Consider the following 25,154-nt stretch of genomic DNA (forward strand, 5'->3'; position numbering starts at 1 on the left):
GAAATATGAATCAACTCGAAATACGGATCCATAGAAGCAAAACTTGTTTTGTGCTTTAACTGTAATCGACGTCTTGGCGGAGTTTGCGGTCTTTCTAAACGAACTTGAGTCTTTTCTCGACACGCTCAATTACTTTTTGCTCGCTGAAATTGTGATTCCTTCACACGCGAAAAATTACGTCCCATTCAGGCTAAAACAAAATAATCAACCCTGTGTCCTGTTTCAGTAGTAAAGTAGCTCAAAGGTGAAGACAAAATTCAAGTGTTTTTCGTCTTGAGTTCTTCAACAACTTTCTTGAAGTTTTCTCGAGCCTTGACGGGAGTAGTGGCTAAAAAGAATTGATTACACTCAATTTAAAAATAAAAAAGTTACCTTCTGGAGTGAAGAAGCGAGTTTCCTCTTCTTCGTTTTCGACTTCCAAAATTCGAGGAATTGGTGGAGCGGGTCGTCGAGGTCGAAGTCTTGGCACTGGAAGCTCATCGTCGAAGAGCAACTGGCGTCGAGACGGCCCAGCAATCGCCATTGGCGAAATTGTTCGCACTCGCAAGGAAGGTTTCTGCCGAGGCTTGTTTGGAGATCGAGCAAACGCAAATCCTCCGGTGTAGTCGCCTACATTTCCGCAAATTTGCACTCCAACATCGGAAGTAGCCACGGCTGAACACAATAATTTAAAGCGATCTCACTTGAACTAGAATTACCTCCAACTCCTTTAGCAATAGTCTTGGCGACGGAAAACGCCTGGCTAATCACAGACTTCTTCTTTTTGGGCTCGGGCGATTCAGGCGGTGTTCGAAAAAGCGACTCTCGGCGCAAAGGTGCTTCTGGCTCAGCTGGTGGAGGAGCGAACTGAGGGATCGGAGGAAGAGGTCGCGCGAGCACTTGAATATGAAATTAACTCAACTCATTTTTTGAATTTTTAATACTTTTGTTGGCTTCTTTCTCGAGCAAAGAAACTGCCGCTGTTTTGGCCTTCTTGCCCGCCTTTCGTGCCGCTTTGACGATTTTTCGTCGGCTAAATTTGATATTTAATATAAACTGATTCATAGTGCTAAAATACCCTTTCTCGATGAATCCGGGGGTCATTTTTGAAGCCGAAGTCGATTGTTGAGTATCAGCGTAAAGCCTCTTGCGATTCTTCTCGGCGATTCGAGGACTTCGCCTCGGAACTGGTGGAGGAGCTGCGCCAGACATTTTACACTGAGCCTTCTATAAAATTTAAAGAGATTAAATTTTTTCCCTACAAATTTAATAAAGGCCAAATTATGCAATTAACAATGAGAAGAAGGTTGTTGGAACTTGAGCGGAAATAAAGGCAGATACCGAGTAAAAGTTTAGAGGTAAAGTTAAGAGAGTAAGTTTTTTAGAGGTAAAAATTTCAGAGCCGAATTAAAACTATTTTTTTCAATGAATTAACAACCCTTTCGCTTGCCGAGCTCAAAAAGATCAGGCTGGATGGGTTGATTGTCCACATAAACTGTGGATCCAAGCTCGCTGGAAGACTCTTCGCCCATCAATTGCCCATCGTAACGATTGATTGGAATATCTTCCTCGCATCGAATGTATCCCTGAAGTGGCGGATCCACATCATGAACGGTGAAGGTGCGAGTTGTGTGGATCGTCATTCTGGGGTGAGAGCCGTAAACCGCATTCTCTGGAGGGTTCAAAGTGATGAGCCCAGTGTGTCCAAGTCCCGTCACTCGATACTGATTGTAGAGTGCCTAAAAAAATTTAATTTTGAACAAAAAAGGATCAAAAGTTTACCTCGTAATGGGGTCGCTTTCGAGGTCGAGACTGGAATGCAGCAAGAGCCGGAGCTGAGGGTGTAGGCTTCTCCGACGCAGTCTTTTTAGCTACAAGATTTGTAGCGACTTGCGGCGGGGCAGGAGGCAAGATCGTCGAGTATGTCGATGGATCTGCAAGAACAACTCCTGTCTTTACATGCGGGGCAAAAGCCGCAAGCGCTGGTGGTTGAGCCGCTGCGGGAGTAGAATCGCCAGCATCAGAGTTGTCCAAAGTTTTCTTTTGTGCCTTTGGAGAGCCAAAAGGAGAACTATTGGAGTGTATGGTCGGCAGCACCTAAACAAAGACGTCAATTTTTTTCAGCGCTCTTTTAAACTAACCTGCATCTGTCGAGGACCAAATCGACCACCCCGGTTAAAGTTGCCGCCAAAAGAAGCACGGGGCTTGTACGCTCCAGGAGAAGGCTTGGCTCGCGGTGGAATTGGCTTCCAGTAATCTTCATCTTCGCTGTCAGAAGACACAGAAACCCGTTTTTGGCTATTTTTTTTCATTTTTTTCGATTATCTAAAAAGTTAAAACATTTACAAAAAATCAAAGAAATATATTCCAGTGCTGACAGGTGAGAGAAAGAGGCTTGTTATGAACCTTGGGACAAATATTTCAATGGAACTTTTAAAACGCGATCTGCGCGTCAAGTAAACTTGACAGATAGAAAAGAAACGCAACTAGCAGGCTAGCAAGTTAACAAAACTAAGCTAAAGAGATAAACTTATCTAACAAAGAAAGACGCAACTGGCAAGGACAAGAGTCCTAGAAAGAGAGAGAAGGCTAGAAAAAAAGGCTAAATAAAGCGCAGCCTAGATCAAAAATTAAAAATCAAAAATATACGAGGAATGGTGTCTTCGTAACGGCAAAAGTTCCTAAATAAGCAATAAGCTAAACCCTTTTTTATGAAAACTTACAGATAAAAACGGCGGCTTCCATGGCATCTTGGAACTGAGCAATCGCACCTGATCCCTCTTCAATGGCGTCAATGGCGTCTTGAAGATTTGTTGGCGGCTCTGGAACATTGTCTTCTTCTCCAGATCCAGATCCTTCTCCAGCAATGTCAGGGTAGAGCTCAGCCATCTTGCGACGAATGTCACTTGTAGTAGATCCCAAGCTCGAGTAGGAGATTGAATCTAAATAAACAAATTAGCGCTGTTGCGCGAAGCGCGCCACTTACCATCACTAGCCAATGGGGTGACTGAAGAAAAAGACTCGGGAGAAGCTGGCTCTGACTCTGGAGAAGAAGCTGGAGCGTATGGAGGTGGAGGAGTCTTGGCCATGATGCTTTCTGGGCCAGGTACTTTTGGGTCGGTAGATCGTCCGCTGCGCCCACGACTTCGACTTCGACTTCGACTTCGAGTAGAGCTTGGAGTCGACTGGGCTAAAATCAAAATTAGAAAAGGATTAATAAATTTTTTATTACCGAAGATTTCGTCTTCGTCGCTGGATCGGACGATTCGATTGGCGGTCAGATTGGCGGGGATTTCGGGCGTCGAGGTTTCCGGAGTATTGCAGAACGGCTGTAACTGCCGCAGGCTTGTAGACAAAACGATCCAAAGGGAAGCGCCCATAACAATTGCGCCAACTGCAAGAACCACGTTCTTCCAGAAGTTGCTGCATTGGCTTGCCTTCGATCGTTTTGTCTGAATAAAATGCGTCAAAAGTATTCAATAAAAGAAAACAACTCACCTCCAAAACGTAGCCACTGTTCTCCGCAAGAACAGCGAAAGCATTCGGGTACGCTTTCGCCAACTTGGAAAGCTGCATTATTTCCGAAGGGCCAGTCGTGTTCATTGACTCGCTCTGCGACCTTATTAAAAAGTAAATCTCTATTAAAAGAAAATCTCTAAATCTTACATTTCGAATGCGAGCAGGAATTCCTCAACTTGTCCTAAAGACTGTCCGATGCTTCGATTCGCAGGAAATGCGATTGATGTGCTCGACAATATTGTGGCGAAGCTCACCAACGCTAATCCAGAGTTCGCCGGCATCTCCGGCGCCCTTTTTTACGCTCCAACCCCGCCTATCTGAATACCTCGGTTATCAAAGCCAGCCCGTCCGGTGGGTTATCAAAAACACAGCGCGAAATTAAAAAGAATCAGTTCGATAGTCGCAGCAAAAGGGTTTTTTCTCTTTCCCAGCAAAAATATTCTCTTTTTACTGAATCGGCGCTTGGTAAATTGCGAAATGAAAAAGGAGTGGCGCGATCCAGATGCCACGAATGTGACTTCTGGAAATGAAAATCTCAGTTTTCGTTTCCGAAAGAAAAAAGCCTACTTGCAAATAGAACCAATAGAAACCGCTGAATCATTCAATTTGAAATGAACCTAGCCCAGCTGATAATCTCTCGACCGACGGCGCAAACCTTTTGATTTTCGACTGCTGCAAAAATTTTTATCAGATAGATTAGAAAGACGATTAAAAGAATTTTAATGATTTAAAACTCTCTTTTTTTTAAATTTGCTTGAAAGATAAAGAAATTTATTTGTTAGAACAGTTTTTAGAAATGCTCTTTGGAAAGTCCCAAATCGCCCAACGGAAAGTAATCATCCGGAGTTTCCAAAACGCAACCAGAAAGTCCAGCCAATAACTCCGAGTTCAACTGCTGGAGATTAGCAAATTCTCGAAGATACAAAGAATGCACCTGTTGAATTGCTGCAGTAAACTTATCCTGGCTTTTTTTCACTAAATTTTTTCTTATAAAAGAGTTTTAAAAGAAAGATTATACCTGCCGCGATTGGATTATCCACCATGTAGTTATTTTCTGCCAGCAATTTTGTTGAAGCTGTCAAAGCATTAGTTTCTGGATCGAAACATTGAACAATGACATCCTCGCGAATAGCAATGTTGTCGCCTTCGTTAATGCTTTCCGCAAGTTGCTCAAGTTGATTGTGAGCCTCGTTCAGCGGCACTCCAACGACGCTTAATTTTTTCAAATACACAAACTGTGAAATACGCTTACTTGATGCCGCCATTAAGATTAATTGTAGAATTAATCTGCTGCTGCAAAGTCTCATGTAACGCATTCAATGTTGCGTTCAAATCCTCTTGATTTTCCGCTTCCATTGATTCTTGTCGGGGCTCTTGATTTTGAACATCTCGCACCAAAGATCGAAACGAAACCTCCTGAAATCTTGGCCTGTTGGCCGAATTAGCAGTGCCGCCAGAGCTGCCGCTTGATTCAAATGGGCTTGCTTCTGAGCTACCAATCCAAGCTTCATTTTCTTTCGCAACTCGTTCGACAAATGGAACTAAAAGCGCATAAATAAGTGCCTCCGAGCACTCGGTTATTGGAGAAGTGGCGCAGTGGCTAGCGCACCTTGCTTGAAGCGGGATGTCCCTGGTTCGAGTCCAGGCTTCTCTATAGATTTTTTTACCTTGAGACGTTTCAAATGCAATCTCACTGGCAAGGCTATTATTGCCAGTTATGTTGAAGGTGTCACGCATGTTGAGAGGTGTCCGATCAGCGCTTCTGTTGGAAAACTCTCCCACAAATGGCGCTTGAGGAGCCCGAGGTGGACTATCAATCAATTGAATATTAAAACGACCTCGAACTTCTTGTCTTGGCGGCGGTCCTTGAACAGGAGCTAAATATAAGAATCATTAAAATCACTTGAAGATAATTCAACCTTCTTCCAAGAGAGCTTCAAGTTCAGCCGCAAGTTCCTCCTCTTCCGCTTGGTTGATAGGTTCTGCATCATCGACAATGTCGTTGATTTGTGCCTCAATCTCCTGCATGTCCATTTCAATGTCCTCAAACAGATCATTCAGCGCCTCACGCTCTTCAGGCTCAACTAGCATTCCTTCGTCATTCCATTCTTCGTCCATCTTTCAAGCTTAAAAAGAGTTTATCCTTCAGTTCGCCAAAAAATGGATAGCGGAATCGGTTATGCTTTGAAAAACCCCCTGCGAGTTCGAATCCCACCGACTTCCCTTTTTTATTTACTTGTCACAAGCCAAAAAAATCAAACCTTTTTCCTGCGCTATGAGCTGCAAATATCCACAAAACCTTGTGAATGATCAAATTTTGAAAAAAAGAATCAACAACTTCTATGTTCTAGAAACATTTTATTAGTTTGGAAATTCTTGCATAAAAAGCCGTGTGAATCCATCATAAAAATCTTCTAGTTTCCGCTCTGAAACTTTGGTAAGAATGATTCGTTCTTCTCCACATTGAAAACATCGAGATTCACGCATAAGCGACAGCAACGGCATAACACCCGCAAAGTAACTTCGTTTGAAACATCGATTGCATTTCGCTAATAATAAGAATTTATTTTTTTAAAATTTTCATAATACCGTTTATAAAGCTGAGTCGCAATTGATCTCCCCCAACAACGTAAAAGTTTATTTCTTGTGATTCTGCCATTGTGAAAAAATCTACTTGTTGAGGCAAGTTATAAATGCTAAATATGAATATTCATGTGCTCTGTTCTCAATCACAAATTGCTTTATAACTATCGCGTTATTTATTCAACACTCCGAAGAAGCGACCTTAATTGCCCCTAAGCTAGAAAAAACGCATCAATACATAATGTTGCTCTATTTTCAGAGTATAAAACCAAGCCGAGAGTTGACAAAAACCAGATCAACAAAATGAGCGAAAAGGCAAAATCGTTTCACTTTGGAATCAAGGTTAATTATTTAGAAACTATTACAAATTTTACTATTTTAAGTCAAACAACCATCAAAAGCCTGATCAGAAAAGAAAATTTTTCATCGAATATGAAACCTCACAACTTTTGAAAATCGCCACCAGTCTCAACTACGACAACGCTATTCAGCATGAGGAAGACACTCAAGTGGCCTTCAATGTTTACCAATGCCTGAAGAACACAGCTTGCGTAAACCCAATCTGCGCCATCCAACAAAAATTCATCAAAGACACATTCAACAGCGCACAGGTCTTTGTCGAGTACGCAGAAGACCAACCTATTCCTGACGAAGTAATGCTACTTTTACGAGAATTCAAGCCATCTCGACCAGCAATTGTTATACAGCCCAAGTCACGACCACTTTGTAACTTTTGATTTTAGTTTAAATAATATTTATCACTAAGCAACAATGAATACTCCACCCCCGCCTCCTCCTCCTCCATCATCAACTGGCGTATTCGGCTTCTATGAAAAAACATCGCGTTGTGGCACCAAAACTCCTACTCCAGAAAATGAATGCCTCTGGCAATAGCTTTCTTCCTGCATGAATACTCTTCGAATCAAACAAACCATCATATCCGTTTATCATATTTACTCTTATCATATTTACTCGTTTGACATTTATTTACTCTTGGTGAGCTTTTTAATAAAAATCAGTAAACAGACAAGTTTTTTATTTAAAGTAAGTCCAGAAGCATCGCAGCATTCAAGTCTAAAATGACTAAATTAAAAACCATAAGAAAAAAATCAAATAAATTTAACATTATGTTTTGACTATGCGAAAAAAGATGATACTTGATTCACACTTTCGAAACTTGGTTTAATAACGTCAGTCATAACTAATCACTTACAGCAATTTTGAAGATTTCTTTTTTGCCTCCGGCAATTCGAGTGATTCGTCTGTGATTTGAAGCTGGAACTCATTTCCATAAATTCAACGTAGAGAAAAGACAAAAAAACAAAAAACTGAATTTTTTTGAGACAATGGACTCCCAGAATTACCTGAAAACCGCAGACATCTTCAAATGCAATGTCGACCAATGCAATCACACTAGCCGAATTGCCGGAGCTGCTAGAGATCGTCCAAGATGTAATGATCCAAAAATGGAATTTCCAAATCCTTCAACTCTTCAGAACTTCAAATGTTTTGTCAAAAGCTATGCAGGAACTTGCGAAGATCAAGCAAACAACCTGAAAATTATTGGCAACTTATTGAAAGAAGATCGGTACTTTGAGAACAACGATCAACGAAAACAAGAACAAGTTAACATTATCCAAAACATGTTTGACGGATTCAAATACTCTGCGCCACTGCTAAAGAACATTTTTTCCTTGAGCATTCCAATCAATGTTGATCATGATTATCCATTACCATAATTACAATTTATTTTAATAAAATTGCCACGTAAACTTACATTGTCATTGTTGAAAGCAGGTTAAAGAATCTTCTAGAAAGAAAACGATAGTTAATTATGTATAAAGGAAAACGGGCCAATCAGCATCAAGCAGAGAACTTTAGACCCGTGTTATCCCTTATACTACTAGCGCGCGCCCAGGGCGACACCAGTCTCGGCTCACGGCTTGTGCGATACCAGGACTTTGTTGTTGTTTGTAAGGGTACTTGTTCCGAGAGCACCCGAAAGTTTACGGCGCCGTTTTGTTGTAAGAGCTATCGAAATTTTGCGTATTTACAGTATCACTCAACCGTGTATTTTTCATCTTCTTGACCACCGTCCGTGAAGAACTGGGCCAAACTGACCTCAATTTCACCCTTGATAATTCCTACTAAATCAGGGCGCGATCATGGTAGATGCTCATCGCTTACTGTATTTGTCTTACGGATGTCGATAATTTATAACCCCGTCCGGTTCAAGTATAAGCTGTGTTTTATAACCTGAGAAAATTTTCTCTCATTTGTCATTTCATTGCACCATCATTATGATTTACCTCTTGTTTGGCTTTCTCCAATTTGCGATAAATTATAGCACCGCTCTCGATTTGAGAAATTTTCTCGGAAAATTTTGAACCAAGAAAAATGACATTTGAGGACCTGTCACGGTGTTTGGTTTTGTTTAGAAAATGATTTCTTTAAAATAAAAAAGGGGATGAATTTAGAGATCGCCGGGCCAAATGGCACGACGAAAATTATACCCGACGGAAAGGGCATTGAATTGAATAAAACGCTTGTTACGTAATACCGTAATTTATTCGCCAGGGTTGATTTGCATTTTGAATTTATGACCAATCGATATCATTACGAATATTGAAGCAAAGAATAAATCGAAACACAAAGTCGTATAATCAGCTGATCAGCTGTGATAGGCATCATTTTGACTTTTATGGGTCTTTGAACATGATTTTTATTACGCTTTTATATCAAAAAGGAAAATCGATTCAACAACTCAGTATCTGTAGATTCTCCTTCGTAAAAGGGCACTTTACTACCGGAACCGCGTGATTAACCACGATTTGGCTCAAAAACGTTCACTAGAGGGCGGAAGCAGCTTTACAGCGTTACCGCGTAATAACGCTCGGGCTTGATAGTGACCGATCGGCGGTGGTACCTTTATCCTAATCGTAAAAATTTACCGCTCCAAAATTTCGTCGTTTGATGCTGGCCTAGCTCAAAGAGCGACTTCGCCGTGACAGGTAGCATTTGAGCTTCTAAGGCCATTTTATATACGCTAATCCACATGTTTTTATAGCGCCGCCGATTCACGAGGATTAACTGGCGGAATTATGGTCTTTGTCTAGCAAAATCAATGACAAAGCAACATTTATGTTAGATGAGTGGCAGTCTTCGTTCTGATGTTATTAGTGTTTGTCCATTCAAAATTTGGCAGAACCAACAAACAGCATTCTGAGACGCCTCAACTCAATCGAGTCCTTAGTACACGGACCAAAGCCGGAAGAATAATTGACGTGTTTATTTTTGGCCGCTCTATCTTGAGAAACTGAAGTTTTTTCGCGATGAAGTTTTAGATGTCTGCTGAAGAATTAATTGAATAACCTGCAATTAGCACTGACTCATCATATTCTTCTTGGCCAGCAAGACAAGCAATCCGGAAATTGGGACCGGAAGAAGGCTGGTTACACTCCAAACCGACTGGTGAACGTCTCCGTCATTTGGCGGTCGTACGGGAGAGGCATTGCGCCCAGTCTGTGAAATTCTAGAGACGCGGCTAGATTATTCGTTGTTGCCCGGGCGCAACAACTCGGATTAATCCAAAGCCACTGACTGGAGAAACGCGATTTCGACCTTACGTGGAGTCAGTAAAGCCGAGTTAGAGCCCTTGTGTTAGGGCGGTGCGGTGAGCTATCGCAAATGGAATTAGGAGGTAATAATTCAATTAGTATTTTTTAATAATCAATCGATCATGGATCTTTTGAGTAACACTAGGAAGAAAACATGCTGCATCAGAGATCTCAAAGGTCCCTTCTATCATCCTGTCGTCGGCAATAAAGTTCATGTCGCGCGTCTTCCCCACCAAAATTTTGTTTCCTCGTAAATTCGAGCCGACATTTGCCTAGGCATATTGATGCTGCAAATACTCGCTCAGAACTGGCGGTACTCCGCAGCTGAAATTTTACGGCCTGATCTGTGGACGAGTTCCTATTTATTTTGGACGGCGGGGTAATCAGTTCAGTACTCTTTGAGTGTTTGAAATGCGGTGAGCAGGGTAGATAAAAGGATTTTATGGAAGAAGCTAAAATATAATAATCCACTACTGGTGGAGAGACGAGACAGTGATAGGAACATTGCTCAGGTGTTGGGCGGAATTGAGACGAGGACATTAGCGGAAACTGCCTAATGGAGGACTTATTTTAAGCAACTGGAAGCGCGGTTAGATTTATGTCGGGAAATGACGGAACTGCGCTTCTAATGGAGCACTTGTTGGAATTCGCCGTTCAATGGGCCACCTTGCTTGGCCGTAATTTCACTCATCAAATAAGAATTAATTTCCATTTTAAACATTACGCAAGAGTATGTTTTAGGTTGATCTAATTTATAACAATTTACTTGAGTCTCGTGGCTAGAAATGTTTGTTCATCCAAGAAGCAAGTGTGTTAACAAAAGCGACTATTTTTTAAGGAAAAAGTGGCGACAAGAGCGGCTTGTGGGTTTCACGGGTGTTGCTCAAGAAGTTGCGCAAACACTTTGATTACGCGGCAAAACCTCAAACTAACGGAGAAACATCCGCCAGTCGATCCAAGTCAAGAAGAAACCACTATTTCTTGAAGACCACGTCATGGTCTGAAATTTTAACCCTATGCGTGTCGATCAGCGACCAAACGATGTCTGAGTCCTTGATCAACCGATGTTTTCATAAATATTAAAGGTTGTTATCATTTCTAGAAGACGCAATATAGCGATATATATGCTTAAAATTATTAGCAGTTACATTATACTAAAGATGACTACGCCTTATATCTTGGAAAAGTTAGAAGGTCTCGACGTCGAAATCGAGGATGGAGAAAGACTTGGAGACGACTATACGCTCAATTTATCGATTGAAAAGCAAGAACAAATATGTAAGTGGAGACATAGTAACTTGATTTAATTCTTACAAGAATTTAAAGTCACAGAACTGAAGCTCTCAGCCGCCGCAGAGCTCAAAAAGGCAGATAAGTCAAAAGCAGCTATTTACATTTCTGCTGCCTCTATTTTTCGTGGATTCTTCCCTGGACCCGCGGATAGTAAAGGAGTGATCTTTCAATTCAAACAAATGTTGCCGGATTTAGCAGATTCTCTGCAGAAGCAATATGATGAAGATTTAAAGCTCGTCCGAGAATATTTGAAGAACAAAGTCGAGAATACCGATAAATCGAAAAAAGCTCCACCTCAACGAAAGTTTGTTCCGCATGTAATCCCATCCTCAGTAAGAAACCAAGCTCGTGAGAAACAGGACGACACTACCACTTCAACTTTTGATCAGTAGAGAATATGTTTCTGATATTTCATTTTATGCTTTTCTTTTCAATAAATCAAATCAATAACAAAACTGAAGCCATGACTATTCTCCATGATTTCGAATTTCTGGACGTTAGATGTTAGAATATTTTTGAAGTAGAAAAATAGATTGAAAGAGCAATAGAAAAATAGAAGAAGTAACGGCAAATAAATGCTTCGGAAATTAATTGACGATTTCAAAAGAGCGCCGACAATCGTGTGGATATTGTCATCGTTGATTGTGGAAATGTTGATAGCACCATCATCTCTGATGGCGATGGAGTACTCTTCTCTTATATAGTCGATTTCCTCGGCTATAAATCTGTTGTCATGAGTCATATGAGGGTTCAAAACCTGAAAGAGCTGTGAAAATAAAGAGGCCTTCTTGGTCAGTGATGAATTTCCATGACTTTGTAAAGCCCTTCATTCTCGTGAGCTCGTAGAACTTTTTTCTCCAAGCTTGAGCATGATCGTAAACCTCACAGAGAATCCTATTCCATTCTCGTCGATAGCAGTCGTTGTTCAGTACTGTTGTGACGATCCTAGCGCCCTGTTGCGGTGGATTTGTGTAGCTGGCGCTTATAATGCTTTCTATTTGGCTGGCACAGTTGGACGCGTTCACAGTGTTGTCAGCAACTAGAATCAAAGCTCCACACGGATCATCGTGTATTCCAAAGTTCTCAGTGAAAGAAACCGCAACCATAAACGAAAGCCCAAGTTTGGCAAAGTATCGGATCGGCCATGAATCTTCTGCTATATCGCCAGTCCCGAAACCAAGGAAGGGAGTGTCGAAGATAACAAAGATCCGTTTAGAAATGACTATTGTGGCGATTTCTTCCCATTGCGCTCGATCGATGGGAACGCCTGTTGGATATTGAGAAGAAGGACTCAAAACTAATAGATTAATAGATTTTTATCCGCATGATTCTTACGTAAAATTGAACCGCGAGGGATATCATCAGTAGCTTTCGAAAAAGCGCTCATATCAAATATCTGGCTGTTATCGAAAAATGTGAGGAACGAATAGTTTTTGATATTCATGAAGCCAGCTGCTTCGAAAATCTCTCTTCTGGAGTTATCGGTTTGTTGAGGAATAAGAACTGTATTCGCGAGTCGGTCAGTTTGTTTGAGAAAGTCCGCTGCAATACGAAAGGAATTCTTGATGCCAAGCGTCTGGCTGCAGATCCCGTTGTTGTTGATAATTGCTGGTGAGCAATTTCCCAGAATCAGGCGCAAAACAGAATCCTGGAAGCTTTCTAGCCCTCGAATTGGCAAATACTCGTGATTTAAAGTGACATCCATCGCGATCGAGCTTCGAATTGCTTCAACAACTGGGAAGTTGCAAAGAGATCCATCAGCATTTCGATATCCTTCAGCTGTGAGGTCGATCAAAGCAGGAGATTTCTTCTCGATTGGCTTGGGCAATTCGAGTGAGCCAAAATGCGTGACCATTTCTAAAAGGATTAATTTTCATATGAAAGTTCGAACAGAAATTTGAAATTATTTTGGATCCCAGGTTTGGTTAAAATCATCAGGTTCAAGGTATTTCACGTCATACAGCCATGGACGGTCGTTTTCTGAGTATTTTTCTATCTTTGCCAAGTTGTGGAATTCCGGGAATGTAGGAAGGTTGAATGATTCGAGGCCGAAGTCTTGCGGAAAGAAGAGAATTGAAGCTTCAAATGAGCGGATATGAAATTGACTGTCGCCTTTTTCGCACTTAAGATTGAGATCAATTGAGAAATCAAGGAAGATTTTACCTGTCCCCAAGCAGCTTTTGACAAATTATGACTCCCTGAAAGAACCCACTTTACTTTTCCGTCGGAGACTCTCTGGTAGATCTTTGAATGCGGCATCACTCGACTTCTTCCTGTCTTTTTATCAGGCTGCCACTTCGCCATATAATCTGTGATCCATTTTTGATTCTCGTGGGTCTTAGCAGAATATGGAAATGAGCCCCCAGAAGAATAACCAAATTTTGAGCACTTGATTTGCTCCACAGTTGGGTAAACAAGCCTGAAAGCGTTTTCATCTTTTGTATAGTGACTCGCTCCATCAGCGGAGGTCATGAAGGACGCTAGAAACTCATTAAAGAGCCACGAGTCTCGAGATCTAATAGAGCCAATCGAACTGCACTGGGCGATGAGTTGATCTTCCTTATTACAAGATTTTGCTTGTTTGAGAAGTTTGCGTAGTTTCAAATGACCAAACTTCCATTTTTCTTTGTCGCGTCTTCTTCCGGGAGATGAAGCAACTAGGCGGGCTTTTATTGAAGAGAAATCATATTTTTCAAAAGACTGGAGGAGCGAATTCAGCGGAGCAAGGCTGTAGCTATCAATGTATTCGATTAGATCAGTCTCGAACTCTGTTGCGTTCTTCTCGCTCCCGTTCAAGAGAGGAAGAAGCGGGGATAGCCAAATCACTTGTGTTCGTTCTTCCCAGTCATAATCCAACAAATTCGCGGAGTAAACAGCAATTCGAAGTCCTTCGCGAAATTTAAGAATTGACATTTTTGTATGATGCGTTCCAAATTGAGGAACATCTGCGACGCACTGGAAAATATTGTGCGGAATGCCTTCTCGCCCTTGAAATAGAGTGTCGCCTGAGACGAGTAATATTTTCGAAGAATTTGGCTTATGTTTTAGGACGAATTCCAAGTCAATCATGTAATTAAAATGAACGGAGCTTTCCAGATTGGGATGAAGTCTGAGCAAATCGCCGAAAGAAAGTGAACTCCATGTTGTACTACACAAGCTGATGAATAGACGAATTCAAGGATTGTACCTTTTGATTCCCGGGACCTTTGTAAAGTAAAAACCAAACTTCTCCGAAAGAGTTTTCTCTTTCTCTTTGATTTCGGAAGTTTTCACTGAAATGTTCTCCTTGCCGATAACTTTTGCTGATTTATCCGCAGATTTTGCTTCCTTTTGAGCTTTGAATCGATTGGCTATTTTGTGCTCTGGTGGATGCGAAAACTCATCGAAATGCTCGGGACGTTTCCTGTAACATCCAAGGCCATAAGGACACTCTTTCATAAATCTAAACGATCAAACAATTAGAGTAAGATAATTCACAAAATGATTTATTGCTTCGTTTCATCAGAATAAACAGAATGCTCGAATTTTCCATTTTTAAAGATAGATCGAAGCTTGTAAGCAGTCGCGACATTGAGAGCCTGCCGGGTTCTGAGGAATTTTCGGCCGACTTCGAACTCTCTGTATTGTTTGTTGAGATCGTGGTTCGGTGAAGGTGAGGAGGATTTGATGATGTTGGAGAGTGCTTCCTGTTCAGATCCTTCTCCTTCCTTCATGATGATTTCTGTTTTCTCGGACGTATTGTAGGATCCCGTCCATTGTTTGTACAACAAGGTTTCGTCCTTTAATTCTATTTAAACATTGAAATTTCAAGCAAATCTCACCTTGGCTAAATTCGCAAGCGTCTTTTCTGGTACTTTTCTACGACTTTCAAATTCTTCTAAAGTCGATGCTTTACTCTTCTGCTCCAGGATTCCAAAAACAACGTGATTCGTTCCAAACTCCGCTGGCAACGAAGTTCCACGAATTTCAAAAGATCCATCGTCTAACTTATCAATCGCGGTCACAGCAAAATTTCCGATTTGAGAGAGAGACTGAATCAAAGGACCATCAAAAGAGGCTTCTGTTTTTCCAAGGGAATATGCATTTTCACCGATTAGATTTAGACTTATTTGGGAATTGAGGATGTTTCGACAGTGTCGAGTAAGTTTTTGAAGATCGATTTCGCTAGGTGACCATGCTAAAAAGAACGTGAATGGGGACTTTCTTGATGAATCTTACAAGAAACATCGCTATCAAAAGCGATTCTAACTCCGAACGATCCAGACTCAACTGATAAATCCAAACTTTCAACTGCGCTCAGATTTCCAAAACTTTCAGAAAAGGCCGTTTTCATCGCATGCCCGAGCAAAAATGTACACGTTCTCCAGTAGGCTTTGCTCACTTCATCATAATAATCTAATTCTTGGCAAGTGGCATTTTTGAAACTCAAAATATCTGAAAATTCAAAATGATGACGGACAAAAACTACTCAAAATCAAACCCAAATTGCACGAGTAATTCAATGGCTGATTGATATCGACAGCAATTGGTTCTTCTTGGTACTCTTCAGCGAATAAATAATCATCTCCCTGCTCCAGCGGCTTCTCCTTCTGCCGGACCACAGCCATTACAGCATTCTGAGCCGTTCGCAACGAAATTTTCTCGGCCACATCCAGTGGTGTAGAAATCCCTTTGTTCATCATGCAGTTGAAGTCGTCATTGTATTTATTTCCTGAGCTTTTTGATTACCAAAAACATACATTTGGGAACTACCTGTAACAGAAATATGAACTTTGTCAAACTTTCTGTTGAGGACTGCTCTCGATTTTATCGAGTGAAATCTGACAAAGCATCTGTTCATTCTTAAAGAAAAAGATTTTACGATAAAACTTAAGAAATAAATAAATAAATTAGCCTGCATAAAAACAGTTTGCAACATAAATTGAAGATAAATTAGATTCGCCTTGCCTTGGCTCACAGTGGCAGAAATAGTGGGTATTTTTGATTCAGGAATAAGTAGTATTGAACTTGAAATAATGAAATTACAGCCAGTCTCGAGGATTTTGAAAGACCATCAATGCTTCGTGTTCTTTAGTGCCTTCTTCTGGATGGTGTTCGTACTGCCATCGCGCGGTCAACGGAAGAGACATGAGAACAGCTTCGATTCGGACGCCTAAATTAATTCAAGAATTGGAATTGAGGATCGTTTCATACCGGGAGTAGCAAAGCCAAATTTTGTTCCACGATCGTGAACCAGATTGAATTCAACATATCGCCCTCTTCGAATTTGTTGCCAGTCCTTTTCCTCTTCAGTGAACTCAGAATGCATTCGCCGTTCAATTATCGGAAAGTAGCTTTCACAAATTGAACTTCCACACGACATTTGATGTCGGAAACCGGCTTGGTAATCTGCCTTGCCTTCTTCAGCAAAATCACCAATAACGTCATCGAAAAAGGTGCCGCCGACTCCCCGGCATTCTCCACTAGTAAAGTTATAATTATTAATTTCTCAGCGTTCCCTTACTTCGGTCCACGGTGTGTATTAACAAAATACTTGTCGCACCACTTTTTGAACTTTTCATAAACGCCAGGTCCACTTCTATCGCAGGCCTTTTTTTGAGTGCTGTGAAAGTGCTTGATATCTTCTTCGTTGATATAAGCAGGGGTGAGATCAGTTCCACCGCCGAACCAGGCTTCGATTCCGTCCGCAGTTTCGACTTCAAAATAGCGGTAGTTGTAGTGGATCGTAGGGCAGTGAGGATTTACTGGATGTGTCACGCAAGAAACGCTTTGAAAGACGGTAAAGTTTGGCGAAGAAAAGAACTCACCCGACGACGGAAAAGGGCAGTGTGTCTCCTTCATTCGGTGGAGTAAGCTTATGTCCCCTCGAACGCATCGCTTCCTGCATTTTTGGGTTGAGTTTGCTCACAACGACCGATATTCCAACGCCAGACTTTTCAAACACTTTTCCGTCCTGAAGAACGCAGGTGATTCCACCGCCACCGTGGTCTTTTCGTTCCCATTTATCGACTTTGAAGGAAGCTTGAGAATCGACACTTCTTTCGATTCGTTCGATATTTCCACAGAAATCAGCTTGGATTTGCATACACATCAGCTCCATTCTATCAATTATAAACTAGCATAGTGCGCTTCGCATACCTTTGAAGGATTCCACCTTTCTTGAGCACCTCGATATCAGTAACGGGAATCGACCGAAAGCTCTCCAGCCTTTCCTCTACCGGCTTCTTTTCCAATTCCAAAACCGATCCATTCTAGATACCTTTTCTTACAATTTTTCATCAATAGTACCAATCGATAAATCGTCGATAAATTTTCTCGACCCTTCTCCAGATTTCAGGCTTTCTCTCTTCTCGCGCTTTGATTGGCTGAAAAATCTGCCCGCGGCGCTTTGTGAAGAATTCTTCTTCACGCACACAAAGCTGGAAATTTCGAGTCGACATAGGAAAATCTTAGAGAAGGGTCGAAAAGAAAGAAAGAGAAGATGGATTATATGACCCAGTGGTTCGTCTTTCTCTGGGGAGTGTATGCCCTGGAAAATTATCTCAATTTCCGACAGTGGAAAGTCGTCAGGAAATCGGGTTGAAAATCTAATTTAGTAAGTACGCTTGCTGCCAAAATTGATATTTCGAGTCTCCTCTTTCTTTCTCACTCAATTATTATAATAAAAATATGTGAAGGAACCCTAAATGAAGAAAATCAACATATTCGGATCTAAATTCAATGCTCAAAAGTCACTTTAGCCAAGAATCATTCAAGAAGTCCCAAAGTTATGCTGATGACAAGATGAAATACGGCCTTATCCACGAATTCTACGAAACCCTGCGGACAACAGCCTTTACGCTTTTCTTCATTTCTCCTGCTTTTTGGGGAAAGGCGAAAGAAATCTCCAACCAGTACGGCTTTGACAATGAATATTATCATACTTGCATGGTGATTTTCTTGACGAGCGTCTTCGAATCTATCATTGGTCTTCCATGGAGTTACTACTCCAATTTCGTTCTCGAGGCAAAACACGGCTTCAACAACATGACCGTGAAATTCTGGCTGACGGATAAAGTAAAGAAGCTCTTCACAATTGGCATCCCCCTCAACGCTGCTATAATGTGCTTGATCGTCTGGGTCGTCAAATTCTTCGGAGATAATTTTTACATCTACGCTTGGGTGCTGATGTCTATCGTCATGTTCGTAATGATGTACGTTTATCCGGAATTCATCGCCCCCCTTTTCGATAAGTACAGCCCGCTAAAAGAAGGAGTCTTGAAAGAAAAGATTGAAAAGCTCGCTGGAAGCTTGGAATTTCCCCTCAAGAAATTATACGTGGTTGATGGCTCAAAACGATCAAGTCATAGGTAATTTTAAAGACTTTTTCATAGATGCTTTAACTTTTTATTCGCTAGCAACGCGTACATGTATGGTTTCCGAAACAACAAAAGAATAGTGCTCTTTGATACCTTGATCGCCTCGGAATGCACTGGAAAGAATGAAGGAAAAGGATGCGAAGACGATGAAATTGTCGCTGTTCTTGGACACGAACTTGGTCATTGGAAAATGGGACATACCGTCAAAATGCTGATTGTTCAGGAGATTCTTACTTTTGTGACTTTTTACGGCTTCGGGTATTGACGCGGTATATAATACTCTATTTTTAATTCTTCAACTTTCCGTTGCTGAACTTTCTTTTTAATTTTCATTTTAGATTCTTCATCAACAATGACGAGCTCTTTGCTAATTTTGGATACAAAGACGAGCTAGAAGCTGGTGTCTATATCAAATTAATTGGTAAAGGAACCTCTCGTTAATAATTATTTATAAATTATTCCAGTTGTATTAACGACGATTATGGCTCCAATGTTCGAAATCGTCGGCCTGTTTATGACTCTTTTCATCCGAAGCAACGAATTTGAAGTAACCCCCTTATCAAACGAATTTCGTTTTAATAACTCTTCAGGCTGACCGATTCGCCGTCGGCCTCGGCTACGGTGAGCTTCTGGAAAAAGCTCTAGCGAAATTATTCAACGATAACTCCAACTTCCCACTGTGTGACAGTTGGTACGCCTGGAAGAACCACTCTCATCCTCATTTCAACGAAAGAGTGGCCGAACTCCGGGTCCAAACAGAAAAGTTCAAAGCCAAGAAGCAATAAGCAACAACTACAAACTAGACAATTTTTATCAAAGTACCAGTAGTCAAATTGAACCTTCATCTTATGAGCAAATCATTCTGTGTATTATCAAAATATGTGTAATCATTTTATTTCCTGTTCAACGAGCGCTCTTGTAAAAGACAAATCGTACCAACTTTACACCTTTTTTTCTTTTGAAGAATGTCCGAAGATAAACGAGTTAGATGCTTCTTCGATGTGAGCATGGCTGGAAGCCCAATCGGTCGAATTATCTTTGAGCTGTTTGTCGACACTACGCCCAAAACATGCGAGAACTTCCGACAACTCTGCACAGGAGAACCGGGCTTTGGCTACAAGGTTCGTTAGAGCAAAGTTTCTCAGTCAGAGATTTTATTTTAGGGATCAACATTCCATCGTATTATTCGCAATTTTATGATCCAAGGTGGAGATTTTACAAATCACAATGGCACTGGAGGAAAATCTATTTACGGGGAAAAGTTTGAAGATGAAAATTTTGTGATGAAGCATGACGAGCCGTATCTTCTTTCTATGGCGAATGCTGGGCCAGGAACGAATGGCTCGCAATTTTTTATCACTACTGTGAACACTCCTCATTTGGATGGGAAACATGTAAGCAAAATGTTTCTCTTCTTTGCAACAACTTGTTTTAGGTTGTTTTCGGAAAAGCTATCAAAGGGTTCGCAGCGATCAAACGCTTGGAAACAGTCTCTACTTCTGGTGACTCACCAAAAGTCCGATGCGAAATCACTGACTGTGGAGAGCTTCAACCAGGAGAGGACGACGGTATGACGCCCATCGACGACGGAACCGGCGACAACTACCCAATCTTGCCTGAAGACTACGAAGGACTAACCACTGCTCTTCGAATTAAGATTTCAGCCGACTTGAAAGATATTGGAAATGAGCAGTACAAAGGTAAGATTCCTCTATCGTCGTCTATTATTATTTTTTCGTTTTAGCAAAGAATTTCGAAATGGCCATCAAAAAGTATGAAAAATCGCTTGTTTATTTGAACCGCGCCGATTATGAAACCGACGAAAAAGTCGAGTCCGACTCTGACTCCGAGAAAGAAGAACCGAAGACAGACGTCGAAGTCAAGTGCGACGAAAAACAGCAGGAGGTGAATAAACAAGAATGCGCGATTCTTTTGAATATGAGCATGTGCTACTTGCTCTTGAAGAATCCGTCAGCAGCTGATAGCCATGCTCGTCGAGCTATCAAGGCGGATTCAAAGAATCCCAAAGGTAGAAATCTTACCACAACTTGAATATTAATCATTTCTAGGGTATTTCCGCCTTGCTCGAGCCCTAGCAGCCAGTAAGGACTACAGTGAAGCTTTAAAAGAGTTGGCAACCGCCGCTTCCCTCGCTCCAGGTACGCAAGTATTCCCGCATGTCTCAATTCTTTATAATAACCTTCTTTATAATGCTCAATGACATCCTTTCGCAAATTATGATCGATTCCTTTCAGAGGATAAGGCCATCGCCAAAGAGCAACAGGTTATTAAAGCCGCCGCAAAGAAGTATAATGAAGGCGAGAAGAAGAAATTCGCGAAGATGTTTGGCTAAACGCCAGATTTCCACCCCTCTGTTCACAAATTGAGAAAAACTAGGTTTCCTTACTGCCCTCTACACTATAAAACTGACACAACATTTATCTTGTATTCAAAAACCTTGATGCTTCATTCAATTCCTTAAATTTTGTTCATTTTTTTATTGAAAAAATACTCCATTTTTACTTTTGTTCTAGTAGGCAAATCTTTTTTTTTTTCTTTTCATTACGCTTCTTAGGATAATATTTTGCTACGTGGGCGTTGTCAAGATACAATAATGATCTAACTTTGAATAAACGTGAATTTGAAAAAAAAATTTTTGAACACAAGATGGCTTCAGAAATCGGAAAAGAGAATCGAGAAAGAATGCAGAGAGTTTTATCGATTCAAAGTCACGTCGTCAGGGGAAAGTGTGGAAATGCCTCAGCTGCGTTTCCTCTCGGTGAGTGTGGTTTCTGTTTGTTCTCACGTGAAAATGATGAATTTAAGAGCTCCTCGGGCTGGAGGTGGACAGATTAAACACTGTCCAATTCAGCAACCACACTGGCTACGGCTCGTGGACTGGTAAAATGCTCGAAACTGCAGAAGTAGCGTCACTTCTGGATGGATTGCGAAGCAAAGGCTGGATTCAGAAATACGATGTGATTTTGTCTGGATACATGCGCGACAAGGGCATTTGCCAAGTTATTTCTGATCTTGTTGATGAAGCGGGAGCGACGTGGGTTTGTGATCCGGTCCTTGGAGATTACCCCAGAGGTCTTTACGTACCAGAAGAGCTTGTTGCTGTGCACAGAGATATTTCGTGCAAGAAAGCTACGGTTTTGACACCTAATCAATTCGAAGCAGAATGTCTTACAGGTTCGCTCTGATCATTGAACCCTTTGAACTCTACAATGATTTAGGAATCAAAATCACGGATGAAAAAAGTGCCTGGGAATGTATCGAAGCCCTGCACAACCTTGGACCTCAGAAAATATGCATAACTTCGACTCTTATGACCGAAGAAGATGGAAAATTTATGATTGGCCTTGTGTCTGATAATGAGACTAGTATACGAGGAAAGATTCGTATGCCAGTATTGACTGATAGAAGATGTATTACGAAAGATAACCAAAATGGATTTGTGCACTTTACTGGAACTGGAGATATGTTTGCTGCTTGTTTATGTGCGCATTCCGGTATTTTACTCGTTTTTTTATGTTACGAAAATTGAACTTTAGCTTCACTTCCATTTCATCAAGCTGTAGGATGCGCGATTTATGCAGTCAAAGCCACTCTAGAGGCGACTTTAGAAAGATGTGAAGGGCTAAACGACTTATCTAAAGCCGATTTGGAGCTGAATCAGATCGGCGCGCGGCATAAAATTATGAATTCTGGCAGTTATGACTGGACTGAGTTCGTCAAATTAATATAGACTTATCTCTTCTTGCTGTTTTAAAAATAATCAAATAAACCTTCTTCTGTTCTGTAGTCTTTTTATATGGAATAACATGTTAAACGTTATTGTACTAGACATGGACACGAGTGTTAGTTGCAATGCCGTCATTGAGAAACTAGGACCATCAGGAGTTCTGTCAACGAAGAAATACTCGAATGTAAGGAATAATATTTCGTAAAGCAAAATTAAAGAAGATAATTCTAGTGTAGCTTGAACATCACAAGAAGTGCAAATCGAGACATTTGCATAAAGGTAGTTCATGGAAGTACTGCTTCGATCTATCGAGTGATGACGCTCAAAGTGATGGGAAAGTTTATACCAGCTGGAAAGGCGACAATCGAATTGGACTCAGATCAGGGCAAGAGAAGGTTTTTGATCTCAAACGCCTCGGAAGAACAACTCAAGGACGTCTTGAAACTACTCCTGGTGAAATATAACAACCAAACTCCCGTGAAGAATAAACACTTGATTATTCGAGGAGAAGTCGACGAGATCTCGCCGCTAAGGCCGAGAGAACTGGAGAAAGTGAATTTGCGGTTGGCAGCTGCTAATCAGAAACAAATAACGCCGCGAAAAAATACTACACCAGGAAAGGAAACTGACAAGAAAATATAATTATGTGCGCTGAAACAAATTATCCCTTGAAAAGTTCGAAAACTTCAACAAAGACGAGAAGCCGCGAGAAAATTAGGCCAGTTAGCAGCAAAACCTAAACTAAAAATGCCAACAATCACAGTTAAAAAAACTCCACTGAATGAAGTTCAGAAGCAAATTATCGCCTCCGCTCGTGCTGGCGACTCAATCTTCTTTACTGGCGCTGCTGGAACTGGCAAATCATATGTTCTAAAAGAACTGATCAAATCGTTGCCGACTGATACAACTGCGATTACTGCTTCAACAGGGTGTGCTGCAGCGCCATTACAGGGTCAGACGTTGCATGCTTTTGCCGGAATTGGAATCGGGAATAGAACTGTCGAAAGTTGCATTTCTTTGGTCAAGTCAAAGAAGTCTCTGACAAGATCGTGGAAGAAAATCAAGACGATTATTATTGATGAAATTTCAATGGTGACCGCGGAGTTCTTTGACCTTCTAGAAGCTGTTGCACGTGGTGTTCGAGGAAACGAGGAGCCCTTCGGGGGGATTCAACTCATCGTTGCTGGGGATTTTCTCCAGCTCCCGCCAGTCTCAAAAGGATTTGGAGATAATGTGAAGAAGGCAAAGTTCTGTTTCCAAGCTTCTGCTTGGAATGAATCCATCAAAAAAGTTTACGAACTCAAGGAGGTGTTTCGGCAAGCGAATGACGGTGAGTTCTGCAGAATGCTTAATGTTATTCGAACAGGATGCGTGCCAAAGTGGGTTCAGGATCGGATCAACGAGACAAAAGCGAATCACAAGGAATTACCGGATCAAATCATTCCGACCAAACTCATGACGCACAACAATCAAGTAGACTCGCTCAATAAATCTGAGTTGCAAAAACTCAAAACAGAAGAAAAGGTCTATTTGGCAGAAGACTCAGTAACTGACAGCAAGATTCTTTTTGCCTTGAACAAAATGCTTCCAAATGCGGTTCAAGAGCTTCGTCTCAAAGTCGGTTCTCAAGTCATGTTAACGAAGAACCTTGCAGTTTCATCCGGACTTGTGAATGGCTCAAGAGGTGTGGTCGAAGAATTCACTGAAAGTGGGCCGAAAGTAAAGTTTCTATCTCATCCTCAATCGATAGTTCTGAAGCGAGAACGGTTTGGGATTAAAATTGCGGATCGTCTTTTGGTACGTGTCCAATATCCCCTTAAATTAGCTTGGGCAATGAGTATCCACAAGTCACAAGGAGAGGCTCAGCACTTAAGCAATTATCCGCCTCAGATAAATCGATTAATTGCCCCTCAGATCGTCTCTCATATAAACTCGTGCTGGGCCTGATCAAAAGGCATGTCTTTGGACCTTGCGCAAGTCTCGTTGTCGAGCGCGTTCGAGCACGGACAGGCTTATGTGGCACTGAGTCGATGTCGCACGCTCAAGGGACTGAAGGTCTTGGATTTCAATCCGCTGACAATTACAGCTCACCCGGACGCGCTTGCTTTTCATCAATCTCTTTAATTTTTACCTCGATCTGATCATTTAACTGCCTTATATCTTGAACATTCCGATTTTTTTAAAACTCTCTTTCAAGAATTCATCTATTCAGACAATGTCATCGGAAAAGATAGAAGTAGTCTCATCCGAAGTGATCGAAGCTGAAGAAGAGCTGAAGCTTGCTTTGAGAGGCATAACTCCCAGACGAAAGCGAGTCAAGATTCGAGACAAAGAAATTGAACTTTCAAATATTCCTGATGATACTTCGTAAGCAAATTTTACAGAATAGGATACCCTAAAAGCAGTTTTGAAGATTATACAGTCTCTGTCGCGACTGGGTAAGAACACAGTACTACCGCCCTCCTGCAAAGAAAATGTTCCAGTCTAACTTGCCTCCGGTTGATACTCCGTGGAACAATTTCGCCGAAGATGGCAAGTTCGTTTCACCTTTGGTCCCCGTGGATATAAAACCTGACACAGCATCAAAAGATGAAACCGATCCGCAAAAAATATTCAGAGGGCACCATGCTCGCTGGAAATACATAGCGAAGTGCTGGAGAAAGCGATCAGCAGGTGATTGTCTTGTCTCTTTATTAGTTATTAAAAAGCGTACTAGAGAATGACATGCGATATGCGTCGAGCTACAACGAGCTACAAGAGATGGCGAAAAATCTAACCAACTCGGAATGAAACTGCCAATATATCAAATTACTGAAAATAAAAAACCAATGACGCAAAGCCGCAACTGTTGCTTGCTTCTTTTAATTTTTAATATCTTTTATCCTTTCGCGTTTTCAAAGGCATATTTGACCGACCACTAGCAATTGCTCGAATCATTTGATTCGAGATCGCTTTTTATCTTCGAGTTAAATGCTTTTATCAAATTTTAAACACCAATTATACTTTTTGCTTGCCTTTTAAAAAACTCTGAATATCGAATTGCTTGTATATAATATA

At 41.2% G+C, this 25,154-nt stretch overlaps 11 protein-coding genes across 11 annotated transcripts in view; 6 read left to right on the forward strand and 5 right to left on the reverse strand.

The window, feature by feature from the left end:
• LOC145706051 (uncharacterized) overlaps window positions 1-25,154 on the reverse strand; it is a 93,624-nt gene that overhangs the window by 68,047 nt on the left and 423 nt on the right. The window lies entirely within an intron of this gene.
• Window positions 10,859-11,424, forward strand: LOC145703253 (uncharacterized). Its single transcript, XM_081780589.1, has 2 exons — window positions 10,859-10,976; window positions 11,025-11,424. Exons 1-2 carry the CDS (start codon window positions 10,859-10,861, stop codon window positions 11,381-11,383), a joined length of 477 nt encoding a protein of 158 aa, XP_081636715.1. The 3' UTR covers window positions 11,384-11,424.
• On the reverse strand, window positions 11,422-12,869 carry LOC145701792 (aspartate aminotransferase, cytoplasmic-like). Its single transcript, XM_081779007.1, has 3 exons — window positions 12,327-12,869; window positions 11,749-12,288; window positions 11,422-11,708 (listed from the first exon to the last, which is right to left on the reverse strand). The coding sequence occupies exons 1-3, from the start codon at window positions 12,844-12,846 to the stop codon at window positions 11,422-11,424; spliced, it is 1,347 nt and encodes a 448-aa protein (XP_081635133.1). The 5' UTR covers window positions 12,847-12,869.
• Window positions 12,876-14,454, reverse strand: LOC145703251 (tyrosyl-DNA phosphodiesterase 1-like). The gene is made up of 3 exons (XM_081780587.1): window positions 14,179-14,454; window positions 13,155-14,139; window positions 12,876-13,113 (listed from the first exon to the last, which is right to left on the reverse strand). The coding sequence occupies exons 1-3, from the start codon at window positions 14,427-14,429 to the stop codon at window positions 12,895-12,897; spliced, it is 1,455 nt and encodes a 484-aa protein (XP_081636713.1). The 5' UTR covers window positions 14,430-14,454; the 3' UTR covers window positions 12,876-12,894.
• Window positions 14,461-15,837, reverse strand: LOC145703252 (large ribosomal subunit protein mL39-like). Its single transcript, XM_081780588.1, has 5 exons — window positions 15,744-15,837; window positions 15,472-15,702; window positions 15,210-15,425; window positions 14,813-15,168; window positions 14,461-14,770 (listed from the first exon to the last, which is right to left on the reverse strand). The coding sequence occupies exons 1-5, from the start codon at window positions 15,829-15,831 to the stop codon at window positions 14,477-14,479; spliced, it is 1,185 nt and encodes a 394-aa protein (XP_081636714.1). The 5' UTR covers window positions 15,832-15,837; the 3' UTR covers window positions 14,461-14,476.
• On the reverse strand, window positions 15,875-17,305 carry LOC145705115 (oxygen-dependent coproporphyrinogen-III oxidase, mitochondrial-like). The gene is made up of 5 exons (XM_081782569.1): window positions 17,130-17,305; window positions 16,799-17,092; window positions 16,495-16,758; window positions 16,185-16,453; window positions 15,875-16,143 (listed from the first exon to the last, which is right to left on the reverse strand). Exons 2-5 carry the CDS (start codon window positions 17,089-17,091, stop codon window positions 16,013-16,015), a joined length of 957 nt encoding a protein of 318 aa, XP_081638695.1. The 5' UTR covers window position 17,092; window positions 17,130-17,305; the 3' UTR covers window positions 15,875-16,012.
• LOC145705113 (CAAX prenyl protease 1 homolog) lies at window positions 17,645-19,295 on the forward strand. The gene is made up of 5 exons (XM_081782566.1): window positions 17,645-18,340; window positions 18,389-18,607; window positions 18,688-18,770; window positions 18,814-18,896; window positions 18,940-19,295. Exons 1-5 carry the CDS (start codon window positions 17,712-17,714, stop codon window positions 19,132-19,134), a joined length of 1,209 nt encoding a protein of 402 aa, XP_081638692.1. The 5' UTR covers window positions 17,645-17,711; the 3' UTR covers window positions 19,135-19,295.
• Window positions 19,309-21,002, forward strand: LOC145705114 (peptidyl-prolyl cis-trans isomerase D-like). Its single transcript, XM_081782568.1, has 6 exons — window positions 19,309-19,470; window positions 19,513-19,743; window positions 19,785-20,049; window positions 20,094-20,378; window positions 20,419-20,508; window positions 20,605-21,002. Exons 1-6 carry the CDS (start codon window positions 19,315-19,317, stop codon window positions 20,700-20,702), a joined length of 1,125 nt encoding a protein of 374 aa, XP_081638694.1. The 5' UTR covers window positions 19,309-19,314; the 3' UTR covers window positions 20,703-21,002.
• LOC145705116 (pyridoxal kinase-like) lies at window positions 20,983-22,194 on the forward strand. The gene is made up of 4 exons (XM_081782570.1): window positions 20,983-21,128; window positions 21,176-21,544; window positions 21,589-21,864; window positions 21,907-22,194. The coding sequence occupies exons 1-4, from the start codon at window positions 21,017-21,019 to the stop codon at window positions 22,098-22,100; spliced, it is 951 nt and encodes a 316-aa protein (XP_081638696.1). The 5' UTR covers window positions 20,983-21,016; the 3' UTR covers window positions 22,101-22,194.
• LOC145705117 (ATP-dependent DNA helicase PIF1-like) lies at window positions 22,155-24,282 on the forward strand. The gene is made up of 4 exons (XM_081782571.1): window positions 22,155-22,281; window positions 22,329-22,722; window positions 22,783-23,949; window positions 24,049-24,282. Exons 1-4 carry the CDS (start codon window positions 22,177-22,179, stop codon window positions 24,219-24,221), a joined length of 1,839 nt encoding a protein of 612 aa, XP_081638697.1. The 5' UTR covers window positions 22,155-22,176; the 3' UTR covers window positions 24,222-24,282.
• LOC145701793 (protein lin-37 homolog) lies at window positions 24,313-24,887 on the forward strand. Its single transcript, XM_081779008.1, has 3 exons — window positions 24,313-24,464; window positions 24,511-24,770; window positions 24,814-24,887. The coding sequence occupies exons 1-3, from the start codon at window positions 24,313-24,315 to the stop codon at window positions 24,885-24,887; spliced, it is 486 nt and encodes a 161-aa protein (XP_081635134.1).

This window comes from Oikopleura dioica, chromosome PAR (genome assembly GCF_907165135.1).
Source record: "Oikopleura dioica chromosome PAR, OKI2018_I68_1.0, whole genome shotgun sequence".
In the NCBI taxonomy this organism is placed as follows: Eukaryota; Metazoa; Chordata; class Appendicularia; order Copelata; family Oikopleuridae; genus Oikopleura; species Oikopleura dioica.

Excerpts from the sequence above, each read along its gene's own strand:
- LOC145705114 (XM_081782568.1), top strand. The coding sequence starts at position 19,315 with ATGTCCGAAGATAAACGAGTTAGATGCTTCTTCGATGTGAGCATGGCT. Across the intron at positions 19,471-19,512 it reads AACCGGGCTTTGGCTACAAG|GGATCAACATTCCATCGTAT; the intron begins GTTCGTTAGAGC and ends ATTTTATTTTAG. Across the intron at positions 20,509-20,604 it reads CGCCGCTTCCCTCGCTCCAG|AGGATAAGGCCATCGCCAAA; the intron begins GTACGCAAGTAT and ends GATTCCTTTCAG.
- LOC145701792 (XM_081779007.1), bottom strand. The coding sequence starts at position 12,846 with ATGGTCACGCATTTTGGCTCACTCGAATTGCCCAAGCCAATCGAGAAG. Across the intron at positions 12,289-12,326 it reads CCCTCGCGGTTCAATTTTAC|TTTTGAGTCCTTCTTCTCAA; the intron begins GTAAGAATCATG and ends TTAATCTATTAG. Across the intron at positions 11,709-11,748 it reads TATTTTCACAGCTCTTTCAG|CCGAGGAAATCGACTATATA; the intron begins GTTTTGAACCCT and ends ACAGATTTATAG.
- LOC145705115 (XM_081782569.1), bottom strand. The coding sequence starts at position 17,091 with ATGGAGCTGATGTGTATGCAAATCCAAGCTGATTTCTGTGGAAATATC. Across the intron at positions 16,759-16,798 it reads CTGCCCTTTTCCGTCGTCGG|CGTTTCTTGCGTGACACATC; the intron begins GTGAGTTCTTTT and ends CGTCTTTCAAAG. Across the intron at positions 16,144-16,184 it reads ATTTGGCTTTGCTACTCCCG|GCGTCCGAATCGAAGCTGTT; the intron begins GTATGAAACGAT and ends GAATTAATTTAG.
- LOC145701793 (XM_081779008.1), top strand. The coding sequence starts at position 24,313 with ATGTCATCGGAAAAGATAGAAGTAGTCTCATCCGAAGTGATCGAAGCT. Across the intron at positions 24,465-24,510 it reads AATATTCCTGATGATACTTC|ATTATACAGTCTCTGTCGCG; the intron begins GTAAGCAAATTT and ends GCAGTTTTGAAG. Across the intron at positions 24,771-24,813 it reads CTGGAGAAAGCGATCAGCAG|AGAATGACATGCGATATGCG; the intron begins GTGATTGTCTTG and ends AAAGCGTACTAG.
- LOC145703253 (XM_081780589.1), top strand. The coding sequence starts at position 10,859 with ATGACTACGCCTTATATCTTGGAAAAGTTAGAAGGTCTCGACGTCGAA. Across the intron at positions 10,977-11,024 it reads TGAAAAGCAAGAACAAATAT|TCACAGAACTGAAGCTCTCA; the intron begins GTAAGTGGAGAC and ends AAGAATTTAAAG.
- LOC145703251 (XM_081780587.1), bottom strand. The coding sequence starts at position 14,429 with ATGAAAGAGTGTCCTTATGGCCTTGGATGTTACAGGAAACGTCCCGAG. Across the intron at positions 14,140-14,178 it reads AAGGTCCCGGGAATCAAAAG|TACAACATGGAGTTCACTTT; the intron begins GTACAATCCTTG and ends CAGCTTGTGTAG. Across the intron at positions 13,114-13,154 it reads CAAAAGCTGCTTGGGGACAG|TGCGAAAAAGGCGACAGTCA; the intron begins GTAAAATCTTCC and ends CTCAATCTTAAG.
- LOC145705113 (XM_081782566.1), top strand. The coding sequence starts at position 17,712 with ATGCTCAAAAGTCACTTTAGCCAAGAATCATTCAAGAAGTCCCAAAGT. Across the intron at positions 18,608-18,687 it reads GTGACTTTTTACGGCTTCGG|ATTCTTCATCAACAATGACG; the intron begins GTATTGACGCGG and ends TTTTCATTTTAG. Across the intron at positions 18,897-18,939 it reads TCCGAAGCAACGAATTTGAA|GCTGACCGATTCGCCGTCGG; the intron begins GTAACCCCCTTA and ends ATAACTCTTCAG.
- LOC145705117 (XM_081782571.1), top strand. The coding sequence starts at position 22,177 with ATGTTAAACGTTATTGTACTAGACATGGACACGAGTGTTAGTTGCAAT. Across the intron at positions 22,723-22,782 it reads TACTACACCAGGAAAGGAAA|TTCAACAAAGACGAGAAGCC; the intron begins CTGACAAGAAAA and ends AAGTTCGAAAAC. Across the intron at positions 23,950-24,048 it reads AATGAGTATCCACAAGTCAC|AAGGCATGTCTTTGGACCTT; the intron begins AAGGAGAGGCTC and ends GGGCCTGATCAA.
- LOC145703252 (XM_081780588.1), bottom strand. The coding sequence starts at position 15,831 with ATGAACAGATGCTTTGTCAGATTTCACTCGATAAAATCGAGAGCAGTC. Across the intron at positions 15,426-15,471 it reads GAATTACTCGTGCAATTTGG|ATATTTTGAGTTTCAAAAAT; the intron begins GTTTGATTTTGA and ends TTGAATTTTCAG. Across the intron at positions 15,169-15,209 it reads TTTTGATAGCGATGTTTCTT|CATGGTCACCTAGCGAAATC; the intron begins GTAAGATTCATC and ends CGTTCTTTTTAG.
- LOC145705116 (XM_081782570.1), top strand. The coding sequence starts at position 21,017 with ATGGCTTCAGAAATCGGAAAAGAGAATCGAGAAAGAATGCAGAGAGTT. Across the intron at positions 21,545-21,588 it reads CGAAGCAGAATGTCTTACAG|GAATCAAAATCACGGATGAA; the intron begins GTTCGCTCTGAT and ends ACAATGATTTAG. Across the intron at positions 21,865-21,906 it reads TTGTTTATGTGCGCATTCCG|CTTCACTTCCATTTCATCAA; the intron begins GTATTTTACTCG and ends ATTGAACTTTAG.